The sequence below is a fragment of the Scyliorhinus torazame genome, chromosome 10, assembly GCF_047496885.1.
Source record: "Scyliorhinus torazame isolate Kashiwa2021f chromosome 10, sScyTor2.1, whole genome shotgun sequence".
Taxonomy (NCBI): Eukaryota; Metazoa; Chordata; class Chondrichthyes; order Carcharhiniformes; family Scyliorhinidae; genus Scyliorhinus; species Scyliorhinus torazame.
Window position 1 is genome coordinate 145939393 of NC_092716.1, and position 16524 is coordinate 145955916.

The 16524-nt window shown below is 47.4% G+C and overlaps 1 protein-coding gene across 1 annotated transcript in view; it reads right to left on the reverse strand.

Moving 5' to 3' along the window:
- The window catches only part of LOC140430960 (astacin-like metalloendopeptidase), a 665106-nt gene that overhangs the window by 137310 nt on the left and 511272 nt on the right, over positions 1–16524 (reverse strand). The window contains exons 11-12 of the mRNA XM_072518803.1: positions 14112–14334; positions 13899–14008 (exon numbers count right to left, since the gene is read on the reverse strand). Coding sequence (XP_072374904.1) covers positions 13899–14008; positions 14112–14334 — 333 coding nt within the window. The remainder of the gene's footprint in view (positions 1–13898; positions 14009–14111; positions 14335–16524) is intronic.

A 16524-nucleotide genomic window follows, 5' to 3' on the forward strand; every position in this document is an offset into this window, starting at 1 on the left:
ACAGAACCTTCTCTCCAGCCTTTTCCACGCCGCTCGCTCACCCTTCATCATCCATCTACGTATCATTGCCACATTGGCGGCCCAATAATAATCTCCCAAGTTTGGTAGTGCCAGTCCTCCTCTGTCCCTACTGCGCTAAAGGAACCCCCTCCTTACTCTCGGTACTTTCCCTGCCCACACAAAGCTCGTAATGCTCCTATCTATTTTATTAAAAAAGGTCCTGGTGATTAAAATAGGGAGACATTGAAATACAAATAAGAACCTCGGGAGGACCATCATCTTAATTGCTTGCACCCTGCCCGCCAGCGATAAAGGCTGCATGTCCCACCTCTTAAAGTCCTCCTCCATTTGTTCTACCAGCCGTGCCAGATTAAGTCTGTGCAAGGTTCCCCAGCTCCTAGCGATCTGAATCCCCAAGTATCGGAAGTTTCTTTCCACTTTCCTTAGCGGTAAGCCTTCTATCTCTCTACTCTGGTCCCCTGGATGTATCACATATAATTCACTCTTCCCCATGTTTAACCTATACCCCGAAAATTCCCCGAACCTCCTCAAGATTCGCATAACCCCTATCATCCCCCCCGCTGGGTCCGACACGTATAGCAATAGGTCATCCGCGTATAACGAGACTCGGTGTTCTTCTCCCCCTCTAGTCACCCCTCTCCATTTCCTGGAGTCTCTCAGCGCCATGGCCAGAGGTTCAATTGCCAGCGCAAACAACAATGGAGACAGCGGGCATCCCTGTCTTGTTCCCCTATATAATCGGAAATACTCCGATCTATGTCGACCTGTAACTACGCTTGCCGTCGGTGCCCCATAAAGTAGTCTAACCCAGCGAATAAATCCGTTCCCAAACCCAAACCTCCTTAACACTTCCCATAAATACTCCCACTCCACCCTATCAAATGCCTTCTCTGCGTCCATTGCCGCCACTATCTCTGCCTCCCCCTCCACTGAGGGCATCATTATCACCCCTAATAGCCGTCGCACGTTAACATTCAATTGTCTCCCTTTTACGAACCCTGCCTGGTCTTCATGCACCACCCCTGGGACACAGTCCTCTATCCTCGATGCCAGCACCTTTGCTAGCAGTTTGGCGTCCACGTTCAATAGTGAAATAGGTCTATAAGACCCACACTGCATCGGATCTTTGTCCCTCTTCAAAATTAGCGATATCGTCGCCTCCGACATTGTCGGGGGTAGTGTCCCCCCTTCCCTGGCCTCATTGAACGTCCTCGCCAACAACGGGGCCAACAAGTCCACATATTTTCTGTAGAATTCCACCGGGAACCCGTCCGGCCCCGGGGCCTTCCCTGCTTGCATGCTTCCCAGTCCCTTAATAACCTCGTCCACCTCAATCGGCGCCCCCAGAACTGCCACCGCCTGCTCCTCCACTTTCGGGAACCTCAACTGGTCCAGGAACTGCCGCATCCCCTCCTCTCCCTCTGGGGGCTGAGACCTATACAGTTCTTCATAAAAGGTCTTAAACACCTCATTTATCTTTCCTGCCCTTCGCACAGTGTCTCCCCTTTCATCCCTAATTCCTCCTATCTCCCTCTCTGCTGCCCTCTTTCGCAGTTGGTGCGCCAACAGGCGACTAGCCTTTTCCCCATATTCATACCTCCTCCCCTGTGCCTTCCTCCACAGTACCTCCGCCTTTCTGGTGGTCAGAAGGTCAAACTCGGTCTGGAGTCGTCTCCTCTCCCTGTACAGCTCCTCCTCCGGGGTCTCTGCAAATTCCCTGTCCACCCTTAAAATCTCCCCCAGTAATCTATCCCTTTCCTTGGCCTCTGTTTTCCTTTTGTGGGCCCCAATAGAAATCAGCTCTCCTCTGACAACCGCTTTTAGTGCTTCCCAGACCACTCCCACAGGGACCTCGCCGTCGTCATTGACCTCCAGGTATCTCTCGATACACCCCCTCACTCTTGCACACACTCCCTCATCCGCCATCAGTCCCACATCTAATCGCCAGAGTGTTCTCTGCTCCCTGTCCTCTCCTACTTCCAGGTCCACCCAATGTGGGGCATGATCCGAAACCGCTATGGCTGAGTATTCAGCTTCTTCCACCCTAGAGATCAACGACCTTCCTAAAACAAAAAAATCTATCCGGGAGTACACTTTATGGACGTGGGAGAAGAAGGAATACTCCCTAGCCCTGGGTCTAAGAAATCGCCATGGATCCACTCCCCCCATTTGGTCCATAAACCCCTTAAGTACCTTGGCCGCTGCCGGCCTTCTTCCAGTCCTTGAGCTGGATCTATCTAGCCCCGGGTCCAGCACCGTATTGAAGTCCCCTCCTAAAATCAAATTTCTTGCCTCCAGGTCCGGAATACGCCCCAGCATCCGTCTCATGAACCCCGCATCGTCCCAATTTGGGGCATACACATTAATCAACACGACCTCCATTCCCTCCAGCCTACCACTCACCATTACATATCTACCTCCACTATCTGCTACGATGTTCTTTGCTTCAAATGCTACCTGTTTCCCCACCAAAATGGCCACCCCTCTGTTCTTTGCGTCCAGTCCTGAGTGGAACACCTGTCCCACCCATCCTTTTCTTAGCCTAACTTGGTCCGCCACCTTTAGGTGCGTCTCTTGGAGCATAACCACGTCTGCCCTTAGTCCTTTCAAATGCGCGAGCGCTCGGGCCCTTTTTATCGGTCCATTCAGGCCTCTCACGTTCCACGTGATCAGCCTCACTGGGGGGCTACCTGCCCCCCTCCCGTGTCGACTAGCCATTACCTTCTCTAGGCCAGTCCCATATCCCGCCTCCGCGCTCCCGCTCGCTCCCCCAGCGTCGCATTCCGCCCCCGACCACCCTCTCTTTAGCCATTTCCTTTTGGATTTCCGCAGCAGCAACCAAGTCCCCCCCCCCCCCCCCCCGCTAGATCCCTATTGCTCCCCCCATATCACTTCCGTAAGTCAGCTGACTTCAACTGACCCGGCTACTCCTGCTCGCTCCTCGGCCCCCCCGGTGTGAGGGAACTCCCATCCGCCTTGCGCCTGTTTTCCCGTCTTATTCTTTCTGGCGCGGGAACATCCCTTTACCTGACCCGCCTCTTATGGCGCAGCTCCCTTTCCCCTCCCCCTCTCCTTCCCCATTCTCTGACTATGTCCCGCCTCTCCCCCCTCACTGGCGCCCACATTTCCCCAGTGTCCCCCCCCTTCCCTGTTTACTTCTCGCTTAACTTTCACCATCCCATTAACAAAAACAATAATAACAACAATAACAGTTCCCTGCAGCATCAGTCCCTCAGTTCCGGTCCAGTTTCTCTTCATTGATGAAGGACCATGCTTCCTCCGCCGTCTCGAAATAATAGTGTCCCTCCTGATGCGTGACCCATAGTCTTGCCGGCTGCAGCATCCCAAACTTCACCTTCCTTTTGTGCAAAACCTCTTTGGCTCGGTTGAAGCTCGCCCTCCTTCTCGCCACCTCCGCACTCCAATCCTGGTAGATCCTTACCACCGCATTCTCCCATCTGCTACTCCGCACCTTTTTAGCCCATCTCAGGACCTCTTCTCTGTCCTTAAGGCGGTAGAATCGCACGATTATCGCCCTCGGTGGTTCTCCCGCTTTTGGTCTTCTCGCCGGGATCCGATTTGCCCACTCCATCTCCATGGGGCCCGCAGGGGCCTCAGCACCCATCAGTGAGCTCAGCATCTTACTTGCGTACGCTCCACAGTCCACTCCTTCCACACCCTCCGGGAGACCTAGTATCCTAAGGTTCTTCCTTCGCGCTCCATTTTCAAGGGCCTCAATCCTATCAGCACACTTTTTATGAAGTGCCTCGTGCGTCTGAGTCTTGACCGCCAGGCCCAGGACTTCGTCCTCAATACCTGATATCTTCTGCTCCACCACGCGAAGTTCAGTCTCCTGGGTCTTTAAAGTCTCCTTAAGCCCCTCAATTGCCTGTAACAACGGGGTCATTGCCTCCTTCTTCAGCAGGTCCACGCACCGTCTCACCACCTCGTCCTGCTCAGGCCCCCATGTCACCTGTGGTTTCTCCGCCGCCATTTTGTTCCACTCCCCCTGACCTTCTGGCTGCAGATTCTTCGGGCTGCAGCCGCCGCCGCCGGTTTTTCCCTCCGTCGTTCGGGGCGGACTCCCTTCCCTCGCGCCTCTCACCGGGTTTTACGGCCGTCCAAGTCCCCGCTGGGGCTCTTAAAAGAGCCCGAAGTTCCGTCGGAGCTGGAGCCGCCGAAACGTGCGGCTAGCTCTTCCCTGCCGCAACCGGAAGTCACGGGGGTCTTATCATGACAATGTCGTGAGTCGAGTTTCACCTATCCTGACCTATGATAATTCTTAGTGATCTGTGCCCTTGAGGTTCAGTGTCACAGGAGGCTGAAGCTAATGGAATATGGTGGCAAGCAACAGGACAAGATCTGCAGAGAGTACACATTGACAATGACAAGGATGAGTAATGGTACATTGTGGGAGATGTCCTCATTCCCTAAGAAAAACAGTTTACTGTGGCAAGATGCTACCAGTGCACCTACACCTTAGAGGAAGCATATGGAGGAAGCTCTGGGCTTAGCAGCCAGAGCTTCCAATTCTGTGGTACAGGAATCAGGTTTTCTTACCAGCACAACAGGGAGACCTCATCAGAACAAGGAGCCACAGAAAGGGTGCAATAAATAAATATTTATTTCTGGAAGTGGCATTATCTACAAGTGCCTAATATCTGTGCTCACACTGTACTACTAGACATTTGTAATCTTCTAACCCTGCTGCCAAGTCCTGGTGCAGCCCCAAGATCCACAGCAGTCATGGAGGCAGCCTGATGTCTGCCATGCCTTGCTGTCTGTAATGACCTAGGCAATTGTCCAATGGAGGGCCGAGATCTGTGGGGAAAGGGTCTGCTTTTGAGGTCCTGCTGTGTGACAGTGCCATTCTCCTCGGCCTGTGGAACTTGAGCTGAAGCGGTCACAGGTAGAGGGGATTCTGATGGGTAGGACATTCCTGTAATCATCTGGATGGATGGCCCGAGGGTATTTAGCAGCTAAGCCTCCTCCTTATGGCTCGCAAAGGGCCTCTGGCCTCCTCCCAGGAATAGAGGGGCAGCTGGAGTGAAGTCGAAAAGCCCTGCCACCTTCTTACTTGACATTTGTGGATGCCCACAAGTGTACCATGGAGTGCATAGCCTGCAGAAGTGCAGGTCAGATGTCTTGCACCAAGATCTCCACCGCAACGCCACCCTTGCTGTGTTGACCTGGTTGTCTTGGAATGTCAGCACTATCTCAGACAGATGGCAGTAGGAGTCCTCCATTCTGCCTTTCAATTATGGAATGTAGCTGACAACCCTTACTGAGGTTCCTAATTTTGCTTTTAGAGCTCCAGCAACTGAAGAATGATTGAGTCCAGAGCACGTCGACTGACTGGGCCTCAGCAGATTCCTGGCCTCCAGCAATCTTATGAGTGCCATCGCACTGGGACATTCCTGGTTCAGTCTGCTGTGAATCAGAACGGGTGTCTCTCTCCCAGTATTAAGTGCACACGGGTATTCCTGTCTAATATTCTTCCTTGGTTTCCACACTGCTGTCAAGTTAGTTTAAAGCCCTTCCAAAAACAAGCAAACCACCCTCTCTGTTCAGGTGCAATCTGTTTCACTTATACATGTGCCATTTTCTGAAGAGGCAGGCCAAAAGTCCCAGGAATCTAAAGCCCTTCCTCCTGCGCCACCGTTCCAGCCACACATTAATGTGCAGGATTGGGTTGTAGATACCAATTTGTAACTTGTTAGTAGCTGATGATCCCCATAAATCGCATTGGTGGGGATCTTTCCAACTGGATTTGGATTTATTGCCATGTGTACCAAGGTACATGTAATGATATGTACATGTGCATATAACTAAAGGGTTAATTATAACATCTAGCTGTAACACTACCACTAGAGGGCATCATTGATCCACCTATAAGTATCAGCTCCCAGAGGACCTTGATCTCTTTTGTGGTGATGTGCATCAATGTAAATGCATGTAGGCTAACTAGACACTAGAGGGAGCACCAGAGACATCACACACACACACACACTCAGCCAATAGATCAGTTAGTAGGAGACGACCAATGGACATTCACGATACACAAGGAGGTGACACGACCACAGGGGGGCATTACACCAACCCATATACAAAGGACACAACGCACATGATCTGCCTCTTTCCAGTGGAGACAGTCAGTGAGAACAGACACAGGGTTGATTCAATATTACACCCACCACGTGGATTGCAGCAGCTGGTTAGTCAGTCTGGGTAGCTATAGTAGGATTAGCAGTAGTGTCGAACCCGAGTAATAGAATGTAAATAGTTTAATAAACATGTTGAAGTTATCTCCATGCCTGAACCTTCCTTTGTCAAGTGCACCACAAGGAAGCCGCTTATGTTGCACCTACAACATAACAAATTATCTTTCAACTCAGGAATGTTTAGTAAGTGGTAGTGTATGATAGATAGCTCTCAGTATAGTTAGTATTTATAGTTGTGAATCAGTTAATACAATCATATTTAATTACTTGATTTCGAGAGATAGTTCTGTCGAGTGTCAAACTCAGATATAATCAAGTGTTACTTTAATAAATTAGTTTGCTTATGTTGAAGACTCGTGGTTTCTCCAGGATCACACCATCAGACCATCTGCATCAACAGCAACTAGTAATGATACATATTACTAGATCAAGTAATATAACAGTACAGTGAAAAGCATTGTTCTGCGTACTGTCCAGGCAGAACTGCTGAACGTATAAATTGCATATAAATTATAAAGATAGCTGGAACATTGATCTCCAAAATAGCAGCCCTAAGTTTGAGTTTAAAAAATAAGTGCTGCAGAGTTGAATTTTGGCAGCATTTGATTCTTAACTATTTTTGCCTTCTTCAAATGTGTGCGCATACACCTTCAGTCTTCTCTGTTCCTGAAACCTCTTTAGAACTGTACCATTTAGTTTATTTTTCCTGTTCTCATTTTTATAAAATTAGTAAGTTCATATTTCTTTGTGACATACTTTACATGTCATTTGTCTCGTCATTTCATATGTAGGTATCTTCCTTTATCTGTTATTATTCTCCTTGCTGTTCATTGTACTTCAAAGGTCATTGCCATTGGAAAACATTGAAATTAAGCTCTGTATAAACAGAGTTTAGGTCATTAATATATGTCGGTGATCCCAACACCAGCTTTTCAGAAACACAACTGTACACTTTCCTCCAGCACGAAAAACAACTGTTAACTGCTATTCTCTGCTTTTTATCCCATGGCTAATTTTGTATCCATGCACTGAATGTCTCTTTAATCCCGTAAACTTCAAATTCACAAGCAAGTCTTTTATACGGTACTTGATTGAAAGCCTTTTCAATGCCAGACAGAACATTAACTGCACTGCCCTCTTTGTAGTGATCTCTGTATGTGTTAATATATGTTCAGTTAATTTTAAGTAAGTACAGACAAATGATCACTAGATGGCAACACTAACAGGACCTACAAAAAGGAGTTTCCCGCTCTTTTTTAATGTGTGTGAGTTAGTGTGTGTAGAGAACAGCTAGAGTGAAGATGTGATTAGATCAGAGTGCAGTGTATTATAATTATAATTGTTAATTTAATATAAACTGACTTACTTGTTTACTAGTTTAGTATTGAAGTGAAAGAAATCACTTGTTTATTATATATTACTCAATAAACATTTAGTCATCATCTGGAAGACTTTGACTATTTCTCATCAGAATTCAAGACAACTCGGCAAGACAAAAGAGTAATATTTATGTTACAATTTAGTAATATAAAATGCTACCAGGAGTTTAAATATAACATGGTACCATGTCAAAACAAGCTTTAAGAAAGACTAGTCAGAAAATTAGAAAGGAAAAGATAAAATTCCGATACTAACTGTTCGACTGTAGAAGGCATCGCAGCAAACGGATCCTCGACAACAAATTGATTTGATGGACCAAGTGCAGGCTCCCAGACATCTGAAGCCTACCGGTAACAAATCTTAACTGGAAGTTATTGAATCAACAATTCTAGCTCTATGTAGAAGCTCACGATTTAAATACAACCTCTGAATCTAGACGCATAGCTTTCCTCTGTCCCTGGCAGGTCAACAGGCTATTGGAATTTCTAATTCATTTATTTTTGCTGAAGGCGAAGATAAAAGTAAATTCAGGGTGACTGTCGAAAAATTTGATGATCATTGCAAAATGCAAAACCAATGAAATTTTGGAGTGAATCAGATTTCCCAAGCGTTCACAAAAGAATGGAGAATCCATCACAGATCTTAAACTTCTAGCCCAAACTTGTAATTTTGCTGATTTGCATGACTCGCTGATCAGAGATCAAATCGTTTCTTGAATAACGGACAAACGTCTCAGAGAAGCTCTATTATGGCAAAATGATTTAACTTTAAAAATTGCTATCAAAAAGTGCATTTCAAATGAGCAGAGTAAAAATTAATACTTAGAATTTTATCCACGAGAAAAAGGCACAAAAGTCCACCACGAGGTTGAGAAAGTTAAAATGGTGTTGCAGGCAGCAAAGAAGCACGTTCGAGGCAGCAGCTATCTTGCGTGCTCACATTCCAACTCAGGACATGCACAGTTAATATTGAAATGCGAGACTCCGCAAAGGAAGCCTGCGCATGTGCGAATGTCACTCATGAGTCAGAGAGATGACATCATGACACGCTACAGATGTGGTAATGTCCACTTAAAGGGAAACTGTCCTGCTCAAGGAAAATGCTGTTTAAAGTATTCAAGATTAAACACTTCTCAGTGCCAATCATCAGCAAATCTTCTCCCAACCGCACAGAAAAAGTATTATAATGTAAGATCAATTTCAAAACATGAAAGAATAAATTCACAACAGAATTTTTCGGACAAAGATGGAGGTTTTTCTTTGGAAGACACTTTTTATTGGAATCAATGAAGCATCAACAAAGACAGATCTTCAAGCAACAAAGACAGATCTTCAAGCAACCATAAAAAATCTCCATGAAACAAAGAAGGTTCCTCAGAAAGTAAACATCATTAACAAAGAACAAAGAACAAAGAAATGTACAGCACAGGAACAGGCCCTTCGGCCCTCCAAGCCCGTGCCGACCATGCTGCCCCACTAAACTACAATCTTCTACACTTCCTGGGTCCGTATCCTTCTATTCCCATCCTATTCATATATTTGTCAAGATGCCCCTTAAATGTCCCTATCGTCCCTGCTTCCACTACCTCCTCCGGTAGCGAGTTCCAGGCACCCACTACCCTCTGCGTAAAAAACTTGCCTCGTACATCTACTCTAAACCTTGCCTCTCTCACCTTAAACCTATGCCCCCTAGTAATTGACCCCTCTACCCTGGGGAAAAGCCTCTGACTATCCAATTAGTAATGACAATGAATGGACAACGACTGTGCATATTAACAACAACCCTATAGTTTTTACGCTGGACACTGGTGCTTCTGCCAATTTGCTCAACTGTCAGGATTCATCATCCATCCAAGGGGATTACAACATTTTACCTGCAGCATGCACACTTAAAGATTACAATGGCAATCAGAGTGTGTCACATGGTTCATGTCATTTAACAGCTCTCAACAGAGACATTCAGACAACATTACGATTTGAGATAGTGGATGACCACAGATCTTCCTTATGAGGTTCTCAGGCATACAAGGATCTTCCTGAACACGTCTGAGGCATCTAGATTAGAAACTGACATTCAACAGTTAATCAGTGAATACCCTGATGTTTTTCATGGTATGGGCACATTGCCATATCCATATAAAATTCTACTAAAAAAGGATGCGAAGCCTATAATCCATCCACCCAGAAGAGTACCAGCACCTCCAAGAGAAAGATTGAAAGAAGAACTAATACAATTGCAATTTCAAGGAATCATGTCCAAGGTAACATAGCCGATAGATTAGGTTAGGTCCCTGGTCTGTGTGAAAAAACAGATAGGAGATATCAGAATATGCATGGATCCTAAGGATCTTAACAAGAATATATGTCGAGAACATTATCCGATACCTAAAAGAGAAGAAATCACTTCTTAAATGCAAAGATTTTCACGAAGTTGGATGCCTCACTAGGTTTCTGGCAGATGCAGCCACTCTGCGATATCCTTGACCCTTCCACCAGGGAGGCAGCATATCATCCTGGAGTCTTGATTGCGTCCACCGAGCTGCCTGTCCATTCCCCTTACGATTGAGTCCCCTATCACTATAGCCCTGCCATTCTTCTTCCTGCCCTCCTGTGCAGCAGAGCGAGCTACGGTGCCATGAACCTGGCTGCTGCTGCCTTCCCCAACAGTATCCAAATCGGTATATCTGTTTTGCAGGGAGATGACCGCAGGAGACACCTGCACTGACTTCTTACTCTTGCTTTGTCTTTTGGTCATTTTCTATCTCCGTCAGTAATTTTCACCTGTGGTGTGACCAACTCGCTAAACGCGCTATCCACGACGTCCTCAGCATCGCGGAAGCTCCAAAGTGAGTCCATCTGCAGCTCCAGAGCCATCAAGCGGCCTAACAGGAGTTGCACTGGACACGCTTCTTGCACATTAAGGAGCCAGGGTCAGTGGGCGTGTCCCTGAGCTCTCACATCTCACACGAGGAGCAGGACACTGGTCTGGGATCTCCTGCCATGTCTTAAATCTTAGGTTTACTTATACAACTACAATGCCAAAAAACAAAAGAAAACAAAAGAAATAGACAATGAAAAGAAAAACTACTTACCAGTAGGTCCTCTCTTTTCCAATCTAATCACAGCCCTCCTGTGACATCACTCTTCAGTTTCTCTATGCTCCTTACTGAACTCACGTGCTTTTAAATCTCAGGCTCCTCTCCCGCGCTTCTAAATCTCCATATCCTCTCCCACACTTTTAAATCTCCGGATCCTCTCCCGCGCTTTTAAATCTCCGGCTCCTCTCCAGCTTTAAATGTCCGGCTCCTCTCCCGCTTTTAAATCTCTGGCTCCTCTCCCGCTTTTACATCTATGACTCCTCTCCCACTTTTAAAACTCCGGCTCCTCTCCCGCGCTTTTAAATCTCTGGTTCCTCTCCTGCTTTTAAATCTCCAGCTCATCGCACGCTCTTTTAAATCTCCGGCTCCTCCCACGTGCTTTTAAAGCTCCGGCTCCTCTCCCACTTTTACATTTATAGTATACTCCTTTCTCATGTTACATTTCCATTTTTAGATCGTAACTCATCCAGGGATTAGCAGTTTTCCAGGGCTGGGATTCTCTTTTTGGGGACAAAGTCCCCACGCGCGCCAGAAAACAGGCGAGAATCACTCCGGACATTTTCCTCGAAAGTCCAGGGAGATTCCCCGTTTTCCAGGGGGCTAGCAGGGCCCAGCGTGCGTCCTGCAGCTCTGGCGGCCGGCGGGGCCCTGCTGTCCAGACCACGTGGCCGCGCATGTGCACGTTGGCCGCAAGCGGATCCGCACATGTGCCCAGCGGCCCACTTCGGTGCGGGCACTACCGACATGCCGGACCCACACAGCGGGCCCGCGCGAAGGAAGGTAGGTCCCCCCCAGATCGCGATGGCCCGCTGATCGGTGACCCCTGATCGTTGGCCTGGCCACCGCTGAGGCCCCCTCCTGAGTCAGATCCCTCCTGCCCCCCACCAGGACTGCCACCGCGGCCGCAGGTTCAAACTCCCCCCGGGTGGTACCAGATGTGAACCAAGCCGGCGGGAACTCAGCCAGTCGACCACGGAGAATCGCCGCGGGGGCCTCTTCCAACGGCCCCCGAACGGCGCCGCATCAACCGCGCGCCGGATTTCCGGCGTGAACGGCTAATTTCTGCCCCCGCTCCGGGCATGATTCCGGCGTGGAGGGTTGGAGAATCCCGCCCCAGATCTTTCCTTTCCCCTAACGGTAATATGTCTAGCCTGTATTCAAACTACTTCCTCATTGACAGCATCCCATTATGAATTTACTGTTTAACCTATCAATCTTTGATTTAATCTACCTTTGCCAGATTCCTTTCCAACTCACTGAAATTAACCGAACAACAGCTTAGTTCTTAACTATTCTAAACTTAATGATACTGTGATCTCAGTTTTTCAAAACATTCTTCACTGAAAGTTTTGCAATTGTTCGCTAATTCTAACTACGTAAATTCTGCCTTTAGTTATTTCCTGGAATCAACATCAAATGCTTCTTTGGTCAAAAGAAGTCCAGCTTCCAGGGATCTATTTTAACTCAATGTGCCTTGACCAAAAACATGCCTGAGCAGGTTTATTATTCGTAATAAACTCATACGGGCTGGTTTAGCTCAGTGGGCTAGACAGCTGGTTTGTGATGCAGAACAAGACCAGCAGCACAGGTTCAATTCCCGTACCAGCTGAGAATTCTGAATTCTACTCTGTGTACCCGAATGGGTGCTGGAATGTGGCGACTAGGGGCTTTTCACAGTAACTTCATTGCAGTCGAAAGGAAAATGTTGGAAAATCTCAGCAGGTCTGGCAGCATCGGCAGGGAGAGAAAAGAGCTAACGTTTTGAGTCCAGTGACTCTTTGTCAAAGCTAACAGACAGAGAAAGTGGGAAATATTTATACTGTGGAGTGAGAAGGAGAGAGGGGAAAGGTGGACAAGATTGGGGTGGGGGATTAAATATATATTAAGAAAGAAAGAAATGGTAATAGACAGTTAAAATGAAATGGGATGAAAACAAATGGGTCGAGGTGGGTAGATCTGATCTTCCGAAGTTGTTGAATTCGATGTTCAGGCCGGAAGGCGTGCCTAACCGGAAGATGAGATGTTGTTCCTCCAGTTTGCGTTGAGCTTCACTGGAACATTGCAGCAGGCCAAGAACAGACATGTGGGCAGGGAGCAGGGAGCAACTTTCTCCTCTTTGCTTCCCCCTTCCCCTCCCCCACATCTACAGTTCATCCTCTGCTGCAATGACCTTTTGTTCTCTCTGGGGACTGCCGTTAGCACTCTTTCCCCTTGGTTTCTGTGGCCATTAGCACCCGGTTTCCCTGGGTTTCTGTGGTTATGACTCATCTTTCCTTCTCACTCCACAGTATAAATATTTCCCACTTTCTCTGTCTGTTAGCTTTGACAAAGAGTCATTGGACTCGAAACGTTAGCTCTTTTCTCTCCCTACAGATGCTGCCAGATCTGCTGAGATTTTCCAGCATTTTCTCTTTTGTTTCAGATTCCAGCATCCACAGTAATTTGCTTTTAACTTCATTGCAGTGTTAATGAAAGCCTACTTGTCACAATAAAGGTTATTATATTTTATTACTTTTTTTATTTTTACCTTTAATACCCTTTGCAATCTGAACATGCTGGGTTCTGTGTATGGCTATGGAACCTGCTTGAAGCACACAGAGTGTTAAAGGTATTTTCCAACCATGGTTTTAATATTGTCATAGGGCATCGACTATAATGAAATGAAAATCGCATCTTGTCACAAGTAGGCTTCAAATGAAATTACTGTAAAAAGCCCCTAGTCACCACATTCCAGCGCCTGTTCGGGGAGGCTGTTACGGGAATTGAACCGTGCTGCTAGCCTGCTTTGGTCTGCTTTCAAAGCCAGCGATTTAGCCCTGTGCTAAACAGCCCTATATTTTACACAAGTCTGACCAGGGAAGCCTGATGAAAGCTGGTCAATGTTGGTCAGGAATAACTAAGACAGAAACATTTTTTTGGTGAGAATAGGAGGTGCAGGTTGAGACTTTCCTTAACCCTTTTCCCACCATTCATTTGGAAGTTGGTTCTGCTAGCTCTGTTCAGGGATAGGAGCATTTAAATAAGGACAGTGGTCAAAGTTGCCAATTGATCACTGGCTATCATTAATGGAACGCTTACCTTCCAGAACGTTGCTCCAAGTTTATATCCACCCTCACACTCCAACTATTGAATATGTACAGTGTGTCGTTGTCAAAATTTTCAGTGTGCTATTTTCAAACCTGATAATGTCTTTTTATGAGCACAACCCAATAACAGAGCACATCTTTGGAGCGACGCGCCCTGCTCCCGATTTTTCCACTTCTGGTCGATAACATTTTCCCACATGTAACTAGATTTTAAAAAGGAGTATAAAATCATGAGTTAAAATGCATATTGATACACAAATACCTTTATAGTTAAGAACAGAAGAAAATTGTTTTTAAGAATATTACTGAATTTATATTTGGCAGCAAAACCAGTTGCTGCTAATGTCCGGGTGGATTTGAATGTAATCAATAATTCGCGTTTAGTTGATATCACAGCTGGATTCTCTGCACCACAAGCTGGTCCGTCAAGGACATTGTGATTGTTATTTGGACCATCATAAATTGTTACATGATCTCCGAAACATCCTGCAAATTCATGTACTTGAAAAGTAGAAAATTCCAAGAGAATCTATGAAAAACATTAAATCACATAATCAAAATCCAAATAATTCTGTGAGGAATCAGTTATATTTAATGGTACATAGAACATACAGTGCAGAAGGAGGCCATTCGGCTCACCGAGTCTGCACCGACCCACTTAAGCCCTCATTTCCACTCTATACCCGTAACCCCATCTAACCTTTTTGGTCACTAAGGCCAATTCACCTAACATGCATGTCTTTGGACCATGGGAGGAAACCGAAGCACCCAGAGGAAACCCATGCAGACACGGGGAGAACATGCAGACTCCGCAGACAGTGACCCAGTGGGGAATTGATCTTGGGAACCTGGCGCTGTGAAGCCATAGTACTATCCACTTGTGCTACCGTGCTGCCCTTATTACAGAATTACAGAAACATTCCAACATTATCAAGGGGAGGCGGTGATACACTGATATTGTCACTGGACTAGTAATCCAGAGATATTTGAATCAAAATCGAGAATTTAAAAATAGATACCAGTGGAACTCCTGTTCTGGGGGGAATGTCTCTTCAATAGCCCTTCAACACTCATAAAACACAGCCTGCCTCTTACACAGCAGTGGCTTCAGAAGCCCCGCCTCTGCCAGTCAGTGAAGCAATAGGAACCACCCCCAATGTAGGATGTGCCCTCCCGAGAGGAGAAAAACAGTTATAGCCATAAGCAGGTAGGTAGCAGTCTCACCCCATTTAAAAGCAAAAACAATTAAATCAAAACAGTTTGTGGTATTATCAAGTATTACGGTACATGAGAGACTGACGTGCCATTGGTTAAACCTAGGGGTTTTACCATTGGCTGTAGAGTATGGTAGCTTCGCCCCGATAGGCAGGGTATAAGAACCCGTGCCGTCCCAGCAGCCCTCTTTCTGTACCTGAGCTGCTGGGGAACACTTCTAGCTTATTAAAGCCTTCAGTTGTACTACAACCTCGTTTTAGTAGTTATTGATCGTGCATCAATTTAATAAGCTAGATTTAAGTAGAAAGGATGGACCTCCGAATCAAGCCGGATTGTCTGCAACTCAGTCCCCACGCGACAAACTCAGCGGCGATCTTTAAGCACTGGCTGGCGTGTTTTAAAGGCTACCTGGAGACGGCTGAAGACACACCCTCGGGGGAGTAGAAACTGCAGGTCCTGCACTCAAGGGTAAGCCCAGAGATCTACACCCTCATCGAGGAGGCAGAAGATTTTGATGCAGCAATGGAACTTTTAAAATGACACTATATTTGCCCAGTAAATCAGGTCTACGCTCGTCACCTGCTTGCAACAAGATGACAAAACCCCAGGGAATCGTTGGAGGAATTCTACCGTGCGCTATTGGTGCTGGGCAGAAGCTGTGGCTGCCCGCACGTTTCGGCGAGCGAGCACACGGAACTCCTAGTCCGGGACGCCTTTGTAGCAGGTATGAGCTCTTCAGAAATCCACCAGTGTCTTTTAGAGAAAGTCACCCTGGGACTTAGGGAGGCACGGGCCCTTGCAGGGTCCATGGATGTTGCCTCCAAGAATGCCCGATCCAACATGCCCGTCCGCACGGCGGCCCCCTGGGCAGCGTGGAATTCCGCAGCAGCCGCTCCAGAGACCTTCCCCACTTCCCCACAGGCCTGTGCTGTAAGGCGGCCCGCCAACCCCGATGGACCCCGCTACTTCTTTTCGGGCAGGAAAAACACCCCCGCCAGCGCTGCCCGGCCCGCACATCCATCTGCAGGGGGTGCGGCAAAAAGGGCCATTTTGTGGGGGTCTGCCAGGCACGAGCGGTGGCCGCGGTCTCCAGCGGCGACTCCGGACTGTCACAGCGAACTTCTCCAGGAGCCCCGGGCGGCCAGCGGTCGCCGCCACCCCCGTATCCTAGGCCCACGTGCGGACCCCGGGTGCTGCCATCTTGTCTCTCGGACACCACGCTGGACGGATGGGCGCCACCATTTTGTCCACCCCCGACCACCATGTGCGACCAATGGGAGACGCCACCTTGGATGCCCCAGGACCCCAGCTCGGCCGACCATGCACTGCCTGAACAAAATCCACAACTACTGCGTCTGACCTCGGTGACCCTGGACCAAACTCGACCTCGAACACTCTCAACAGCAACGACGACCGTCTTCATCAACGGCCACGAGATGTCCTGCCTGATCGACTCTGGGAGCACGGAGAGCTTTATACACCCCGATACGGTAAGGCGCTGTTC